Raw genomic sequence first — 17,146 nt, forward strand, 5'->3', positions numbered from 1 at the left:
GCTAGCGCTAGGCGAGCACAGTGCCACAGGAGAAATAGGCTCTGTTTCGAAATCAGGGAGTTACAACTAATTACTTACACCAGTACTGGCAGTAGACAGTAGTGTGCCAAGCGCAAGAAAACTCAAACTGTCAAAACGACACGGTAACGTAACGGTCACACTACAAAAGTAGTACAGTCATGTATTACTTTTGTTGTAGTTGTCATGTATTCAAACGGCGGTACTGCTAGGCTCAGTTTGATTTGCAATACAGTAATCAGTTTGTCTGGAAAGGCGGCAGGCTGACCGGCACTAGTCACGACTGACTATTCCTGGTCTGATGTAGTACCGGTAGTGTCAGTGGAGCAACTCCGCAAGCCTCTGGACCGCCTGGTCACTCCGCCATCCGAGCCTTTCGCGTCCGTTTACGAAGTGATGAGCAGGGCATGTTTGCAATGGTGCTGATGATGAGGTAGTTTCGCTCGCACCGAAAGTTGACAACGTGTCTGTATCAGATCGACCTCGTGGTGCCGATAATCGCTGGGTTGTTGCACGGCAGTTCATGAAGATCCTGCACCGGTGAAGTGGCAACGTCTGAATATCGGCAGTCATCTTGGACGGATGCGACCACAGTGCTGCGTGGTTCCACACACCGAAAGATAGCAGAGAAAAACGGCATGATTGGGACAAACTAATTACTTCTGCTTCTAGTGCTTATTCCTGCAGTCCTGGATGAGAGCCTGGTAGCGTGTTTGTGGATTTTCTTGGTCACGTCTGTGGAATAATCAGCTGCCTACCGAGCCTGCAACTCAGCCGCGAGAAGGTAATCAGTATGCTGCACTTGTACTGCCCCCCCCCCCCCTCCCCTCCATGGATCCACCCTCACCCGATAATGATTAAGTCAGGCTGTAGATGATTCTAGGGACCAGGTAGCAATCTATGCAAGGCCGGAGAACGACAGAGAGTTACGTGGCCGAAACAACTATGTTAGACACAGGGCCTGCTCTAGACATTCAACACAGCCCGGTCAGAGTGTACCTGGCGCATGCAGGCCAGCCGGGTTGAGCCGGGTCAGATCATCCGGCAGAAAAACAACCAAAAAGCCTTCTCAAAACTTGCAACTGTGTCAAAAGCTATCCAAAGTTACGCTTTTGACTGCCTGCCCCATCGACTTTCAATGTCCTGACTTCCTGCTCGCCGCTGACCAGATCTCGCTCGAACCAGTTGACCCCAGTTGACCTAAGCCGAGTTTCTGTCGCTTGTAGACTGTAGTGTGTACGGTTGGGCTAGATTTGCAACAGATGGGGTCCGCGAGTCGTAAAATCCCGGTATTTTTGGAATCCATTGTCAGTTTGAGACATTTTTCAGCCGGGTCAGACTGGACCCGGCGTTATCTGTTCAGCCAGGTCGTGCAGTTCCCCAGCCGGGCGCGTGACCCGGCTGACCCGGCTCTCCAGCAGGCCCTGAGACAGTCACGTGGCCGAAACAACTATGTTACTTCAAGTACTTGCAATGGGTTTAGGCTCTAGTCAACAACTGGGTTCACCCCCCCCCCCCCCCCAAAAACTGTATGTTGGAAGCCAAGATCATTCTTTCTGGACTCATTCCACGGTCTCCACCGGACTGTTATAATGTAGGTGACGAAATACAGTCAGGCAAATTTCTGGTCGGGTGTGCAGGACCTGAGCGACCCGGCTGGGTCTTTTGGCACTGAGCACACAGTGTGCAGCACAGTCACATGCAGGGTTCAGATACCAGCACGGCAAAGAGCATCATCAGGTTTGTGATACGGCCTTGTAGGCTCAGCTGGTTGAGGCGATAACATGGACTTTCGCGATTTCTAGGAATCCACTATCACCATGATAAACTGTCGATCCGAAAACGAATAATTGAAGTAGTTCTTTCATTTCAGTGACAGTACGAGTACAGCTGACAGTCTATGCATTATTCATTAATAATCTGAAACTACGGAGCATGGACTTCAATTTTTTGAGTAAGAGTGAGCTGTCACAGGAAATGCTAACGCCATCACCACTCTGCAACTGAGCTAAGTTGTATGTGTTGGAGGCTCTTGGAATCCAAATCTTTAGTAGATTTGATGTTGAAAAGCCATACACACGGCGATCACACCGTGTGATCACACACAGCACGACCAGTATGACCATGGTCGTACTGCTTTCGTCTAGGATGGTCTGCCCAATTCATCCAAAAAGCAATAAAAGCGCGATAAAATGTGGCCCGATGGCCGAAATACCCTAGTAGAAGCATGTATGCAAAGCAAGTGGCTGTAGATACCGGTCCACTCGTAATAGTCTCTCACTTCCCCGTGCTAATTCAGCTGCATTTACCAACTCTCCTCTGTTTTTGTCCTACAGCCTTTGGCTGCAACTTCCCCAGCATGTTAAGACATCAAAATGTCTTTCCAGCTTTAAAAATGCACTCCGATCGCATAATGTAGTACGATAGGATCTCATTGCTGGATTCTTGTCTATCCTTCTTTCTTCTCTTTTTCTATTTTCTTTTCTTTTCTTGCCGTGGTTGGCTATCACCCCTCTCTCGCACTTTGCGTGCCAATTGGTCATGAACCACGAGTTGAGTGAAATAAATAAAATAAATAAATAAATACCGTATTTTCTCTAATAAGAGCCCGGGGTTCTTATTATTTCAGTGACAGCTCTACCCGCGCTACTATTAGAGACTGGGCTATTATTGGAGACTGTGCTTCTATTTTTTCAGTGCTCCACCATCCAGCCAACTCAGGCATAAACTGACCATATCAAAACTGATTTGCTCAACCCTAAACTCAGGAATATTGTCAAAACCGATGTTTCACAATAACATGGGTGCCGGGAAGGAAGTAGTAGACCGAAAACCTCCTTACAAATAATATGTGCATGGCATGCTGTGCTGCTGTTTTATATGCAGTCAATACACGTGTTGCGTACTCCAATCGTGACCCGCGCTACTATTGGAGACTGTGCTCTTATTATTTCCAACAACCCTCACCCCGGATCATTGTTGGAGACCGGGCTATTATTGGAGACTGAGGACACAGTGTGCAGGGTATTTGATTTTGGCCATAGTGGAATGTACTGCCTCGTACAGAGCCATGTGCTTGTCATGCTGAACACTGTTTCGTCTTGTTATTATGCCTTGCAGCGGCAGACGTGTGAATCGACTTGCACTCCCCAGCAGCGGATTCTGGCACTGATCATAGTGTGCATGTGTACATTAGCAGTTGAGAACTGAAGCCCTTGACTAGCAGTCCTACCGCAGGCTGCACTGCACTGCACTGCACTGCAGTGCACTGCAGACGGAGTACAGTTTCCGCAAATCACCACTACCGCTGTGAACCCACCAGATGCCGGATTTGCCAATGCTGAACTGCTAGTGTCCCCTGACTGCTATTGATATCTGAGTAAGTCCAGGAGAGTGTGGAGGAGGATGTAGTTCAGATGTGAATGTATTATAATTTTGCATCCAAACACACACACACACACACACACACACCACACACACGTCAGGCGAAATAGCACGTCATAGTACATTTGAGATCAGCGGGAAGAAGATGACGACGTCCACTAATTTAATATCTGTGCACACGAATCTGCTGTGTGTGTGACTCTGTGTGTCAGCTATGATATCATCTTCTGTGGTTCCATGCCTAGCATGTACGTCTGAACCATCCTGCAAAGTTTGAATGACGTGGGTTGAGCGATCGCTCCGCGAAACATACTTTTTGAAATTCTCTTCATAGTATATCTTCCACCATTGAAATTTCGAATTTCTTCAAAAAAAGTGCTGAGAGGGGTGGCTTGCAACCTTGATATGGCTTGTTCCAGGCATGCTTTGGAGCCATTTTCTGTTGAAGTAGTGGTGGGGATCTGCCCTGCAACTGCTACAACAACAAATTATTCGATCTGAGAAAGGGTGAGACCGCGAATCTCGGTTGAATATTGAGTATTTCAAGCCTTTTCACGACGAAGATGGAGTTCTTTTTGGAGATGGACGTCGCGGGAAAGGACATGGTGTCCGACTTCTGGCGTCTGGTGAAGCCAGGGATCATTTGTCCAGTCAGGTCGGCAGCCTAACCGTCTGTAAGCTTGTGTTTGGATCCCGTTCTGCTCGATGTGGTAGATCACAAACAATTTGATATCGCACAAATTGATCTCAGCATCGTGCGTACGGTATTTTATATTCAGAAAATCCCAAAGTGTCTCTGTGTGGCCGTCCTATGCCACGAGAAACTCCAATCAGGCTCCTATGTCCTCTGCCTTCATGATTGAATGTCCACTTCGTTTGAACAACGAACACAACAATCGAGGACGGCTTTGCAATGAAAAATACAGCTACACTGGAGCTGAAAAAAAGAAGAAAAAACGTGCTCAGGATGAGACTCGAGTACACGCATACTCTCCCAGCAGGTGAAACGCAAATTTTTGTGAAAAATGCATATCGCCGACTGACCAGTAATTTCGCCTGACGACACACACACACACACACACACACACACACACACACACACACACACACACACACCTCAGACCTCAGGCCTGCCCACCGCAGAAGCGATGATAGCGAACAGCTATGTTAGACATAGCAACTTGTGCTGGGATTACACTATTCAACAGCTTGCAAGGCTGATGAATTGACCGCCACTAATTTTAGCCTGGTATCCACCACACAGCTGATTGAAGTGGCTTTTTCTGGCAAGTGAATCCCTATGCCAACCATGCATCGACCAGGCGCCAGGCGCGAACTGATGGTGGTGGTGGTGAGAAGAAGAGCTCTGTGCCAGAACTTTGCAGCCTAGAGAGCGTGTGTGAGGGTAGGCGTGTGTTTACCGCCATATTGCCAGGTGTGTCTTTACCACCATATTATTTTATCAACCATAAGTACAGCTGCAGTGGTTTCTTCAACTTCATTCAGTGAATCCCTACTTTTCATTTTTCATTTTTTCCATTTTTTATTCTTTTCTTTTATTCTTTTTCTTTTTTTTGCACACACACGCCACACCACATACTCCGGCATACACTGGTTGTTGGTAACCACCCAGGAGAATGAAAGAAGAGCTAGGAGAATGAGAAAGAGAAGAAACACACACACACACACACACACACATTCACACATTTACAACCACACAGACCCCCACCCCTCGCACACACACATACATACATTGGTATCCTGCAGGGCACCAAGCTCATTCAACAAATCATGGCAATCTGCACAGCTCAAAGAAACGCGCCAAAACGATATCGCTTACTCGCCCATGCATGCACACAAACCAGATGCAGGCATGCTTGCAGTCACGGCCATCGCACCACGTGCTTCCTCTGAGCGTGTACATTACTAGCACCAGCATGCAGTTTGGTTTGGGGAACCACGACAACACAACATCACACAGTTCTATAACCTAAGACTGTTTGATATTGTGTAATGTCGGGGGGGGGGGGGGGGGTTCCCCAAACCACACTGAATGACAGATAACAGTTGACACTGCAAAGTGACCGATGAAATACAGAGAATGGTATTGGAATACAGTTCGGGGTGGCGGGGAAATGATTCCCTCCCCGGTGTTACACAGAAACTAAGAGAGTCGCAGAAAAGCTAGCTGCCACACATTCATGAGCGCACTCAGTGTAGAAAGGGAACTTGTTTCCTGCAAGGGCCACTGTCACAGGCAGGAAAGGCCAACAGAGACCAGTCAGCAAGGTGTATAGCCATTCTTTAACCAAGGCATCCTGCATTTGTACTGCTGCATGCCACACAAAAGTCAGAAAGAAATTTACTTGCCAATAAAGTACAGCTTCATTAGAATGAAGTACTCAAAATGTAATTATGTGGAGTGCATTGAAGCAGTAGGTGTTTGACATACTCTCCCCCTCTAGTCACACATTTATTTTTAACTACTTGGTCATTTGCTTTTCTTTTACTCACACAACTATAATATTCATAGCTTTGGACCAGCGTACTCACATTCCCGGTAGTGAATTATTTTAAAGTTTCGGGTGACGTAACTAGAATTTACCGGCTAGTAAATTCTCTGTAATATGTGCCCAGTCTTTTCTCCACGTAGTCATTAGCTATCTCCATGATGACTGTTGTACCCTTGGCAACTGCTATCTCCATGTTGACTGATTACTGTTGTTTCCATGACTCATTGTCTTTGCAGGCTAACTGGTGCACGAGAATGTCTCTCCCTCGTTCACGCGACGGGAGAGAGCGCCCAAGTGCTCGGCACACAGTGGATCCTGGAGATGATCTGTACTATCATAGTGATGATGGTGATGAGCGTCCCAGGGACAGAGCATATGATGGTGATGATCTCTCCAGGGACATAGCATATCGTGGTGATGAGCTTCCCAGGGACAGGACACATGGTGGTGATGAGCTTCCCAGGGACTCGGCGTATGATATTGCCGCTGCAAGTCCAGACATGGAATACCACAAGGCCGAGGTGGATTGGCACGAGAGCAATGGAGACGGAGGAAACGCCAGTAGCCGGTCCCGTTTGCCTGCGCTGTTTGACGGCCATGATTCTCCGAGCTACACAGCACAGAGCAATGGCAGCATTTCCACGGTACACGCAAGCAGTGATTTCGGCATGGACGGTGTCGATTTCGCTACGCGAGGCGACGCAGATGAACACTTACACAGCTCCAATCAGCCCCGTAAACGCCACCGTCGTAAACGTCAGCGTTCACGCTCGCCAGTCGATGCTTCTCCCCTGCGCAAGCGGAGAAACCCTCGTCGCCACCGTGGACATCAAGAGATCGACGCATATGCTACAACAGCGGTTAGGAATGCATTTGCTGACCGTTCACCAGCCATTTCCTCTTCGTCAAAAAGTACAACTGGATTTGGACCCGCCACTCCAAGCAAGCACAAGGTTAAGCACCAGCAGCCCTTCACACCGGCAAGTCAGGTCAGTTTTCTTGTCTAGTGAAATAGCATTACTGTAAATGTCGTCTCCATCTTTGAGGAAACACATAACGACTAGCACCCCTAACCCTAGTAGCACAGTCATACAAATCACACACTGCACTGAAGGGGACTTCCATTGCTCACACGGTGCTCCCACTGCTCACACCGTGCTCAGTACCTGCACTCCCACTGCTCACACCGTGCTCAATGCCCACACTTCCACTGCTCACACAGTGCTGAATACCCGCACTCCCACTGCTCACACCGTCTCAGTACCTGCACTCCCACTGCTCACACCGTGCTCAATACCTGCACTCCCACTGCTCACACCGTGCTCAATACCTGCACTCCCACTGCTCACACCGTGCTCAATACCTGCACTTCCACTGCTCACACAGTGCTGAATACCTGCACTCCCACTGCTCACACCGTCTCAGTACCTGCACTCCCACTGCTCACACCGTGCTCAATGCCCACACTTCCACTGCTCACACCGTGATCAATACCTGCACTCCCACTGCTCACACCGTGATCAATACCTGCAACGGGATAGAACTTGATAACATAAAGGTTGGATTGATGGGAGGCTCGTCAGTTCACGCTCAACATTCCCAGTCAAAGCTGCAGGGGCAATGTTTTTTTAGCATTCTTTAAAAATAAACGGCTTACCCTCCGGAAAACTGGACACAATATTCGTATTAGGCTGCTAGGTCTGGTCAGGGCAAGCAATGATCGGGTAAATATCTCAAAATATATTTCTGTTGTCTCCCATCCCATAAACAGCATTCATATTTTTTGGGATACAGTGGGACAGGCACGCTGAAGGCAGTAGGATCGGACACTCTGCTACAGGGAAAAGTGAACATCACCCTTTCTTTGCTACCATTTCAGAAATGATCTGAAGATCAGTGAATTTCTTTCTAGTGTATACTCAGTGTTGTTTCAAATAGACTCTCAGTTTCGGTAGAGGCTCCAATATCGTTTCTCATGTTTCCTCGTTCTTTCTTTTGGTGAATTGTGCCTGCAGGTCAATAAGTCTCTCCGGGCAACTACTAGCCGAAAGGTGGAGCCCTGGAAACTGGAGATGAACACGAAGAATGGCAAGATGATGCTGGGAATGAAGCGTCCTCCCGTGGACGAGAACCCTGGCTGGACACAGGGCATCATTGCCAAGGTTATACCTGACAAATCAATCGGCTTTATTCGCATCAAGAAACGATTGGAGACTGACAGCATGCCACTCAATACTCGACATGATGAAGACATATTCTTCCACTTCAGCCGTACCAAACTGGATGCAATTGCTGGCATGGACCTCTTGCAATCCGACGCCGTGGAGTTTACACGAGAGCCATCAAGACAGGAGGGGAAGAGTGACAGAGCGTCAGAGGTTGTGGTGGTGGCCATCCATCGCTCTGTCGATCAGTTCTACAGCTGGCTAGATGAAGTACAGCGGCAGGCAATGGATAACAGGAGCATGGCCATACAACGTCTCAACGCTCATCTGATATGGAAGACAATGCTGAATCAGCCAATCAGCGACAAAGATTCAGCCAACACCTTGACTGGCAGAATCATCAAAACACTTCTCGACCTGAAAGACTTCCTCCGCGTGATGCCCAACATCTTCAAAAACTGGACTGCTGCGGTAAGCAAGTGTACATTCTTCAACCCGATCACTGGCGCATTGCTGGCGTACATGCAGCAAAGTCACCCGGATTGGCAGTTACTTGAAGACTTTCTCCTGGCACTGTGCACCGCAGACAACAGCCTGCTACAGCTTGTTCTGCCATTGGTCAGAAAGATGGTGGATATACCATCATACCCACAGGACCGTGTGAAGCAGTGCCTATTGAAGTTTCTACAATGTATGGTTGTCACGGCAACTGACAATGATCCGGAAACATGTTCATGGAGCAACTTGCCGCTTGCACCGACCAGCACTGAGCTGACTGGTCAGCTTATCACCACGGCAACTGGAGAATGGTCAGCCACAGCGTACACTGGTCCAGCTCTCCCGGTTGTTTATCGTCACGGCAACTACAAATCCGTTGATCATTATCTTGACACATACTTCCGGCTGCTGCGAGAGGACTGCTTTGCTGCACTGAAAACCGGCGTACAGAACCTGCTTCAAGGAAAGCTAGACATCCGCGACATGAACGTGTACTACCAATTGGAACTTATGGCAATCGAAGATCCAGGCTCTGCTGGCCATGGCACTGCAGGTCTAGCTGTCGGTATCAAAATAAAGTCAGCACGCCCGGTGAACGACTGGAAAAAGACAAGCGCTCTGATGTATGGCAATCTGGTATGCATCACGACCGACGGTTCGTTCAAGAATCCGCTGTGGGCTACTGTACGCAGCAATGCCAAGATGGCCACGGAGCGTATTCTGCTGGTGGACCCGTGCGCCGATATCAACGGTAGTGACATGGCAGAGTTCATCAGCAGAATGAGAAATGCCTCACCTCACACCACGCTCATGTTGGAGTCCCCAGCTTACTACAAAGCCTATCAACCAGTGCTACTCTGTCTTCGGGATATGACTTCCGAGGACATTCCGTTCACCGAAGAGATCGTCGAGTGCCTAACAGACATTGATTGTCCTCCCGAGTACCTGGATCCAGATCGTGCTCTGCAGAAACTGAAGAAGTCCCCGGTGACTGTGCAATTCCGCAATATGCCGACTGCAGGTGCCGAACACGACACCTGTATGCTGACCGGCAATGACGAGCTTCCAGCGCCAGCAACCGGACTTTGCCAACTGGAGCACGAATCTCGTCCTGTAGTCGAGCCAGCCACCTCCCGGTTGTGCAATAGTGCGGCCAGAGCTGACCAAGAGACCAGTGAATTGTCTGTAAAGGGAGATATTGGTGAGGTGTCTGTGAAGGAAGAGTGTCCGTCAAGACCTGTCACGAGGCTTGGCGTGCGCAAGAGAAACCTTGCCCTCTTCGAGCCACCTGCCGATACCTCAACATCGAAACATAAGCTGATTGAAGGAGCTGAGCAGAAGCTGATTGAAGGAGCTGAGCAGAAGGCGAGTGAAGAGATGACTGTGTTAGAAGAATGTCTTCCAAAGTCAAACGCAGCACATCGTGAATGCAGCAGTAGCCATGATAGTGTTGAATCCACCAAGAAGCTCAGCAGTCATTCACAGACCACTGTGCCTGCACTAGCGGGAGGTGTCGTGTCAGAGCAGGATCTTACAGATGCAGCTACGACTGCCATTGGTGTACCGAAGAGACCAGCGTCTGTTTTCTTCAACCCTGGGTGCCTGTACAACACACCTAGTCAACCTAAGAGACCAGCGTCTAGTCAAGCTCCAGACCGTGTACCACTCTCCGAGGTGCTGGATCTGCTGGAGGATGGTGATGCAGACCTTTGCGTTGACCTGTCACAGCGCAAAGCAATAGCACATGCATTGAGGCATCGTCTAGCACTGATCCAAGGTCCGCCCGGTACTGGCAAGACGTACATCGGTATCAAGTTGGTTCAGCTCTTGCTGACAGCGTCGAGCTTGAAGCAGAAGATCTTCCTGGTCCTCACCTACAAGAATCATGCCCTGGATGAGTTTCTAATCGCCTGCATGAAGTTTATGACGGTTGTGCGCATTGGCGGCAGATCTGATGACGCCGCATTACGAGAACGGAACATCAACCAGGTCATGCGCGATCACCGCCGAATGTACGATACCGGTTCCCACAGGGGATCCAATAAAGCAGAGTGTACTGCACGGTACGTCAAGAAAACAACTGCTGAGCTTGCCAGCGCCAGCCATTTTTCAGTGCAGTGCTTTTTGGACTTTGCCACTCCAATGCAGATCAAGGAGTTGTTGTTTGGCCTGAGGAGAAATTATTGGGAGCCGGCTGATTACGCGGAGCTGTGCAATATCTTTCCAACGCAAGATCTTGCTGAATGGATCGATGAACTAGATCGAGAGTTGCTTGTTCACCTAGCGACACATGCCCTTCGCTGTTGGTTGCCTGAGCCACGTATCTCTGATGAGCTACGAAAGGGAGCTTCGACACAGGACTCCTCGACTGGCACAGCGGAATTCCAGCCCGTGCCCAGTGACAGTAAGCGGTACAGCCACAAAGCAGATGAAGATGTCAGCGGTGATGAAGAAGAAAAAGAGGAGGAAGTCCGGCAGAGACGTGGTGGTGGTGGTGGAGCTGGCAAGGATGATGATTTACGTCTTCTGTTCTTGAAGAGGAGACATCTCGGAACCTCTTGTTGGCCTGAGGAGATTCCCGGGCTTGAGTGCCAATCCCGACATGTTGCGATGGAGTTGTCTCGAGACCTTGACGATGATGTATGGAAATTGAACGAAGTCAACTGAGCGCTATTTATTCAGCACTTGATGGCAGTGCATTTGGAAGATTGCCGGAGCAGACTCACAGCAGGTGTTGAGTCGCTTGCTGAATTAACTACGGAGGCTAAAGTTCTTGAAGCTGAAGAAAAGGCGAGAGTATTGCACAACAGCGCTTCATCATTAATAATTGGCATGACAATCACTGGTGCTTCCATGAACCATGAGCTTCTGACAGCGCTTAAGCCTAGTGTTGTCATTGTGGAAGAAGCTGCTGAGGTACTTGAACCACAGATTGTTGCTGCTCTTGGTCCATGGGTTCAACACTTGATCATGATCGGAGATCACAAGCAGCTACGACCATCCGTTGAGTCCTACTCTCTTGTGAAAAATCACCACTTTGATATTTCAATGATGGAACGACTGCTCAATAACAAGATGCCACATGGGTTGCTGCTGACACAGAATCGCATGCGACCAGAGTTCAGTAAACTTCTTCTGGATATCTACCCAGATTACAAGGACAACCTGTCAGTTGTGTTGCAGAACAAGGCCCCGGCGTGTATGGCTGACTCGATGTTCTTCTGGCACCACACGCACAAGGAAGACAAGAGCAGGAGTGTTGAGAACGGAAAAGAAGCAGAGATGGTCGTTCGTCTTGCACTCTGGTTCGTTCAGCAAGGTTATGATCCAGCGGATGTCACAATTCTCACACCGTATCAAGGACAGACAAGACGGGTGCGACGCCTTATGCAGGACAATCTTTCTTCGGTGTTTGACATTCAAGATCACCCTGATTTCATCGCCGTGGAAGCTATGGAAGAAGAGTCAGTTCTCCAAAATGCAAATGATAAAAGAAAGCGTCCACTACCACCTTCATCTCCAATCAACAAGGCAAGAGACCGCCACAGAGTGCAGGTGCACACAATCGATCGTTACCAAGGTGACGAGAACCAAATCGTGATTGTATCACTGACCAGGTCAAACACGGAAGGCAAGATTGGATTTCTGGATCAGCTGAATCGACGCTGTGTGGCACAGTCGCGGGCCAAGTGCGGAATGTACTTGGTTGGAAACAGCAAGACGCTAGAGCGATCTTCAAACTGGACATTTCTGACTAGAAATCTGAGAAAGCAAAACCTCGTAGACGGTGCTCTAGTTCTCGCGTGCCCGAGACATCCATCGACTAGTCTGAAAGTTCGGACTGCTGGTGAGATCCCGATCAACAAGCCAGGGTTCTGCAGTGAGACTTGCAACGTCGCAATGCCTTGCAAGGTTCACACGTGTGATCAGCTTTGTCAGCCAGGACATGCTCACAAGATCTGTAAGCAGGAGGTGGAGTTTGAGTTCACCGTGTGTGGTCACTCAGCGACAAGACTATGCAACCAATCAGAGAGAGAACTGAAGTGCAAAAGTGACGTCTCGTATACATGCCGGGGACAGCAGCATTCGAAATGCACAAAGGTGTATGTACGACAATGCCATGACGTTCGCGCGGAAAAGGACATATCAGATCAATGCAAAGAAACAGTTACCGTGACATTGCCATGCCAACACGAGGCAACCAAGGTGTGCAGCGCCAGAGACCCTCCATGCGAGTTTCCATGCAGCAAGACTCTGGAGAAATGCGGTCACATCTGCTCAGCTCTGTGCGGTGCAAACTGCAAGTCAGTACCTTGCAAGGAGTGTGAAAGAATTGAACGCCAGCGTCAGGAAGACAAGCGCAAGGAGCTGGAAAGTGAAGTGGCACGACTCAGGACATTGCAGGAAGAGGAGAATTCCAAAATGTCCAATCCTGATCAGGTTGCTGGCCAGCTTATGACAACAGATGACTCAGGGATCAGAGAGATCCGTCAAGCCAGCATCAATTTGCTAGACAAGACCATGAAGAAAGAAAGACAGCCACAAATCACCAACGTCCAAGAGATCCGCAATCGCACGATTGAGATTTCCCAGCACGAAGAACGGATGAAACTAAAGACTGTGACTGGGGACAGTCAAAGATTACCAATCAGCGTACAAGATCCCAATGTCTTGGCCGCACTTGTACAAGATGGATGTGCTAAGATGAAACAAACAATTGGTTCACAATCCATGTGGACAGTCCCTAGTGCAGAATGTTTCTCGCTGGAAGATGTGTCCGGTCGAACAAGCAATTACATTGTCTGGTGTGATGTATATCTGGGTAAGACCCAGGAGTTCGACACTCTCCCCAGCACACTGCCAAGTGAGGAGGAGCGTGAGTTTGATTCTTGCTTCATCAAGAGTGCCAACGGTGCTGGTGGTGACTATTGTCTATTCGAATACAATCTGATCCGACCTCGCTATGCTGTTGAATTCAAGTGCAAAGTACTTGCAAGCGTTCTGAACACAGCACTGGAGAGCAAGTCCATGCATAGTGGAGAGTTTGAACGCATGACCGTCAAACCAAGCAGAGGTGTGCTGCAGGGTGACCAGGCAACTGTGATGAACATGGCAACCAGTGCATTCTTCAAGCAACAGAAGAGTGCAGAACAGATGAAGATCACCCGAGTGACCTACTATGTGCAGCCAGAGCTAGTGGAGAAGTTTATTGCTTTCCAGGAGAAGTTGAAGGAGAGGAAAACTGAGAGTGAGCATGCAGCAGTTTGGGCCTTCCACACTACCGATGCGAGGAACGTGGAAAGTATCGTGAAGAAGAACTTTGATCTTGAGCGGGTCGGTACTGCAACGCGTCACCGAGGCAAGTTTGGTTCCGGTATATACTTCTCCGAGTATCCGGACTACAGTCTTCGCTATGGTGGATCTCAGAAGGCACTGCTGCTGTGTCAAGTTCTTCCTGGCAAGGAATATCACTGCACAACGGTGTCATCTGGAGGAAGTCTGGAGGAGGGTTACGACAGCCATGTCTATGCTGCCGATAATCAGGGATACGGCAAAGAGCTGTGCTTCTTTGATGTTGACCAGATTCTGCCACTTTTCCATGTGGAGTTCACTGTGAAGAAAGCACATAGCACTCAGTCGAAACTGGTGCAGCCATCACCAGCACATCCAGGACCACAGCATGGCAGTCGGAACGTTGATGTTGATGGACATAGTATTACAAATCCCGGACGGACAGCAGGCGAAGGTTATGCCAGTGGAGACAGCAGCTTGCGCAGTGGTCTATCATCCAAACTTTCAAGAGACTCACTTCCTGGGAGGAATAATTACCGTGGCAAACAGAGTGATGACGACCAGTCCAGAATCCAAACTCAGTATGTGCCGAGTCATGGAACAGCATCCTCCAGGAGACAGCGAGATAGACCTGGCAGAAGAGGTCCGGCAGGTGGTCACGTTACTGGTGGTCCATTGCGCCATGCCTACTCGCACTCGTCCTCTTTCGGAGAGGACCCGCGCAGCAGATCATACCAAGACACGCACCGAGGTGCACAGCGAGATGCACGCCAAGACACACAGCAAGACACCTACGAAGACCCACACCTAAACGGACACCGAGACTCACACCGAGACCCACACCGAGACCCACACCGAGAAACATACCGAGACCCACACCGGGAAAGGAATTCAGATTATGGCGCCAGGCCCAATCACTATGACAACAGTACCTGGGGAAATCAAAACTGGTTTTCCCATGACGATAGAGATCGGGAACCTCGGCTGCCTCGTATTCGCCATGGCGACACGCGTTCTGGTGGAGATTGTCCTTGGTAACTACAATCACACTGGACCACACACCCTATGTCGGCCGGCACTGAATGTTACCATGATAGTCTAGGAGTGTTGTTGTCCACCATGCTATGTACATACCGATATGTATTCTGGTGGTGGTGGTGGTACTGCTGCGGTGGTGCAGCTTATGCTGCTTGTGCTGGTGTTGATGCTGCGGGTGCTGGAGCTGGTGCTGTAACTGAGTGCTGGTCTTTCTGCTGCTTATGCTGGTGGACAAGCAGACTGAATCCTATACTAGTGGCTGCGATGACTTTGCCGCCAGTGCTAGTGGTGGTGGTTTGTGAGTTACCCGTCCCTGCTGCCAGTGCTAGTGGTGGTAGTGGTTTGTGAGTTACCCGCCCCTGCTGCCAGTCACAGCACGTGTGCCCAGTACCTACTGTTGCCGCCGTCATGTGATCATTGCCATGGAGACCATGATCATAACAATGTACAGGTGATTACTCAGCTGCTGCATAGTTCAAGATTTCAGCCTAAATCCAATCAATTTTTCTTACAAACTCGTAACCACAGTAATCACTTATATTGTAATATTATAAGAAACTATTTTGTCGCAGTTGCTACCTCGATTTCGCAAGCTGCTGTGTAGTAGAAAGTATTGAGGCATATTCTCCCTGACTGCGGGGCTAGCTGGATTGAGCTATGAACTGCGGGTGATGTGAATTATAGCCTGTGGCCAGTGCTGCTGCAACATGTAGCAATTGCCTCTGACCAGTATGGTTGTGTCAGTCACTTTGATTGCTTAGTTACACCATAGATGCGAGTATGCCTCTTCGGCGCACTATCTGATCATTCTTCTGATGTTCTCCGCTGGGACGATTTGCTAGTACTGCATTTGAATTTCTGCTACATTATGTGCTAGTTCATGCATTGTTTTGCTCATTTTGAAACTAATATTTTCTCTGGACAATGTTGGCCATTGAAGCCTTCTACAGGCTTTAGCGATGATGTATGCTTACTCTACATTCGACTGGCTGTTACAGTGTAGCGAGCGTGTATGTATGGGCATGTACATGTATGTATGGGCATGTATGAGCAAAGACAGAAGCTGTACACGTCTCATAAAAAGGATACACTTCAGGCTCATTACGAACATCTTGAAAGTTTTTGTTTTCACAAGTATACTTTCAAACTTTCAAGATGCTCGTAAGTATACAATAAATGAGGAGGCCGAGGGTTTATGACCAATAAAAACTATTATAAAAACCGAGGTCCCGGGACCTCGGTTTTTATAATAGTTTTTATTGGTCATAAACCCTCGGCCTCCTCATTTATTGTATTTAGAATCGACCAGTAAAAACTGGTACTCAATCTCCAACAACAAAATTAGTGGACAGCTGTTATTTGTGTTGCTATGACAACTCGTGTGCTGGACGAGTATTTGTTGTCATTTTATCGCATTTTTGTCTCAGAGGAAACTGTACATGTCTTCGAAGACTTTTTAGCAAGTACGAGGTGATTTGGCTTTTTTAACATTTGGCATTTTTTAACAAATGTGTAAAATTATTTGCTTTCCTTCTGGCTGTTTCTCTGCTCCGGATGGCTGTATCGAAACATGGGTGGTGGCAAATGGGAGCCAGTTTATCGTAGATCGACATTGACCAGAAAATTTGGTGCATATAATTAATTTTTATTCTCCCTGCCACGTTGGTATAACTAGTGGTGGGTGCTTTGCCATTTTGTGTAAAATGTGTAAAATGAGCCCCTGAATGGACGAGGAGGGCAGTGAATTGCTTCCGCAGGGCCTTTGGACGACGTCAGGCCGTCTTGCCATCACTAGAGACAGTACTGAAGAACAGTAGGTCACGGAATGCACTCTGTGAGAACGAAAACATCGCTGCGATGCTATGCTATTTATCCAATTCCACCGTATAAACACAAATACATGTAGGACTCAGTATAGAGTCCATGCACTATAATTATGATGTCCAGCACCCTATAAGAGAGTCCATTGGTCCAAAATCCACAGAGTCCAGGAGTCCACTCAGTTTTTATCAGCTTCTTCTGACATGTCACATGACAATCGACATGGCAACAGCGAATCCTAGCGCGACTTGCCGTGCTTTGAATCAGCCACTGAAGACCTGTGAGCGCTTGCAGGTCTCCGATTTTCCAATCGGAGCACGCCCAGGCGTGCTCCGATTGAATCGGAGCACGCCTAGGCGTGCTCCGATTCAGCCATCAGAGGCCGCTTTTTTTTTTTTTTTTTTTTTTTTTAGGCGG

The 17,146-nt window shown here is 48.5% G+C and overlaps 1 protein-coding gene across 1 annotated transcript; it reads left to right on the forward strand.

The window, feature by feature from the left end:
* The first annotated feature begins 72 nt into the window (after positions 1–72).
* On the forward strand, positions 73–15,888 carry LOC135817125 (uncharacterized). The gene is given in 4 exon segments (XM_065330245.1): positions 73–802; positions 3,139–3,397; positions 6,152–6,904; positions 7,931–15,888. Coding segments are annotated over 2 exon segments (7,713 nt in total). The 5' UTR covers positions 73–802; positions 3,139–3,397; positions 6,152–6,169; the 3' UTR covers positions 14,909–15,888.
* Positions 15,889–17,146: the final 1,258 nt, after the last annotated feature.

Source organism: Sycon ciliatum, chromosome 5 (assembly GCF_964019385.1).
Source record: "Sycon ciliatum chromosome 5, ocSycCili1.1, whole genome shotgun sequence".
NCBI lineage: Eukaryota > Metazoa > Porifera > Calcarea > Leucosolenida > Sycettidae > Sycon > Sycon ciliatum.